Source organism: Plectropomus leopardus, unplaced genomic scaffold (genome assembly GCF_008729295.1).
Source record: "Plectropomus leopardus isolate mb unplaced genomic scaffold, YSFRI_Pleo_2.0 unplaced_scaffold14160, whole genome shotgun sequence".
NCBI classification, from domain to species: domain Eukaryota; kingdom Metazoa; phylum Chordata; class Actinopteri; order Perciformes; family Serranidae; genus Plectropomus; species Plectropomus leopardus.
The window spans coordinates 156-2,567 of record NW_024615125.1 but is presented as its reverse complement, the minus strand read 5'-3'; the positions used below and the strand labels follow the sequence as shown (position 1 = coordinate 2,567).

Genomic DNA, 2,412 nt, shown 5'->3' with positions numbered 1-2,412 from the left:
ATATATTAATCATAAATATAGTTTTCTTGACATTTTCTCAATTAAAATTAAAATTATAAAAATGTTTTTTTTTCTCATTTTCTTAATATGTTTTAGCAGTTTCTTGCTTATTGCTTATTGCTAAACAACAAAAAAAACATTTTCTCAAGGTTCAAAAGTTTAAATGAAGTGAAAGGTGTTTGAATGCTGCACAAGAAAACTAATGCTGTCAGATTCTTCTTCTAATCATTAATATTATTATTAGGACAGATTATCATTGCCAGTCACACTATCTGTCTGTCGTCCTCCAGGCGCTCCGGTCGAGTCCAGCACTGCAGGATTCATTCACGTCAGGAGTCCGGCTCCACCCGCTTCTACCTGACTGATAACCTGGTGTTTGAAAGCTTGTACCGCCTCATCTGCCACTACAGAGACACTCCTCTGCGCTGCAACGAGTTTGAGATGAGGCTGGGCAGCCCTGTGCCTCAGCCCAACGCACACGAGAGCAGAGAGTGAGTGATCGGTGTCTGCAGAGGTGGCACACTTCTCTTTTGATTTGTATGAAACTAGAGGTCAAAACATGAATCAAGCACTGAATAAAGTAGTATTATGTTCTCTAGGTGGTTCCACTCCAGTCTGTCTCGCGTTCAGGCTGAACACATGCTGATGCGTGTCCCTAGAGACGGAGCTTTCTTGGTGCGAAAACGCAGCGAACACAACTCCTACGCCATCTCCTTCAGGTAGAAAACCAGCACACACTGAGGGACAATCACAAGATGACAGCATTCACTTATCTGGTCTGAGAGTTTCTGTTTTAAAACCACCACAGAGAAAATAGTTCTGTGCCTACTTTTCTTTCTCTGTGCATCTTGCAGAGCGGAGGGGAAGATCAAACACTGTCGTATCCAGCAGGAAGGCCGCCTCTTCATGTTGGGCAGTTCAGCAGAGTTTGAGAGTCTGGTCGACCTCGTGAGCCACTATGAGAAACATCCTCTGTACCGCAAGATGAGGCTCCGCTACCCCATCAACGAGGACACTCTGGACCGCATGGGCACTACAGTGAGTCACACACTGCTCCACAATCACATATTACCAGTTCACGTCACTGCTGTCACTTTCACACAGCATCCGGTGGTTTTCACTTACTTCAATACTATGAGGCAGTCAGCTAACTTGACTTGAAATCTGGTTTTATTGTTGGCGTTAAGGGCAGCAAGTAATAGCTTATATTTAACCCTTAGGGCCAACCTTAATATTACACACTAGTGTATTGCTCAGTGCACTAAATACGCTTTTCAAAATCAAGCTTTAAATAATACTACATATTAATACTATTTCCTACCTTCATTGAGTTAATTGTTCAGTCAACACCAGTCCTAATCATAAATATAAGATATTCATTAATTTTCAGAATTTTAACCCTTTAAATGGCAGGTTTTGTCATGATGCCTTTATGTTTTTAGATCACAGCCTGGGATATGTCAATAATTTGCAGCAACATTAATTGTGACAGTACACCCAGTGGAAATAGCATGTATTCTCTCCATATGCCAAATATGGTAAAAGAATGACGTCGTCTGGTGGGAAATAATTAAAAAAAAAAGGGCAAAAGCCTAGAATGACACCCAAAAATAATACTGTGCATGTTTTTCTGCTATGATGGCTGTGGGATCAAAAATGTCAGTTTAAATGGCTTTCAGTGTTGCTTTTTTTCACCTAACAGTCTGAATGTAACAACTTTGTTTGCACAGTGTATTTTAAACCTATTGTAAGAGCTCTGTTGGAAGTTCCAATATAATAAATACAAAATCTTCCCAAAATGTATGCCATATGCATGAACACAGCCAAAATGATCAAAAAAATTAAGGGTGAAAAACGTGTAAAATGTGTCAAACAGTCCAGGGTTAATACAAATTGATGGATTTATGGTTTTATTTTTTTATTTTTTTATCAACTGGTCAATTTAAAAGAAATAAATAAATTAAAATCAACAACTATATTGATAATTGATAATCATTTCGGTCATTTTTTAAATTAAAAATGTCAAATATTTTCTGTTCGTAGCTTCCTAAACATGAGAATTTGCTGCTTTGCATTGTAATTTATGCCAGTAAATGAAGAGTCTTCAGATTTTGGACATTCTGTTGTAAAAATGAAGCCTTTTGAAGACATCACTTGGGGCTCTGGCAAATTGTAATTAGCGTTTTTTCATAATTTTTTTCACATTTAATAGACTAAACAATAATAATCAATAATCGAATAATAAAAATAACTGTTAGCTGTAGCCCTAAATATCTGTCAAGCCCTGAAATAATAATCATCGTATTTTTCTAAAGTCCAATGCAGCCTCTGCAAATTAGCTGTTTTTGTTCAACCAGTGAATGTTTGGCCTATTTGCTCTAAAAAAATGCATAATGAATTATTAATCTTGTT

At 37.4% G+C, this 2,412-nt stretch overlaps 1 protein-coding gene across 1 annotated transcript; it reads left to right on the top strand.

The window, feature by feature from the left end:
- Window positions 1-290: 290 nt before the first annotated feature.
- LOC121964132 (1-phosphatidylinositol 4,5-bisphosphate phosphodiesterase gamma-1-like) lies at window positions 291-1,038 on the top strand (the record flags this gene model as incomplete). The annotated part of the gene is made up of 3 exons (XM_042514352.1): window positions 291-491; window positions 600-719; window positions 855-1,038. Coding segments are annotated over 3 exons (505 nt in total), but the record flags the coding sequence as incomplete, so codon positions are not given.
- Between the last annotated feature and the right edge of the window lie 1,374 nt (window positions 1,039-2,412).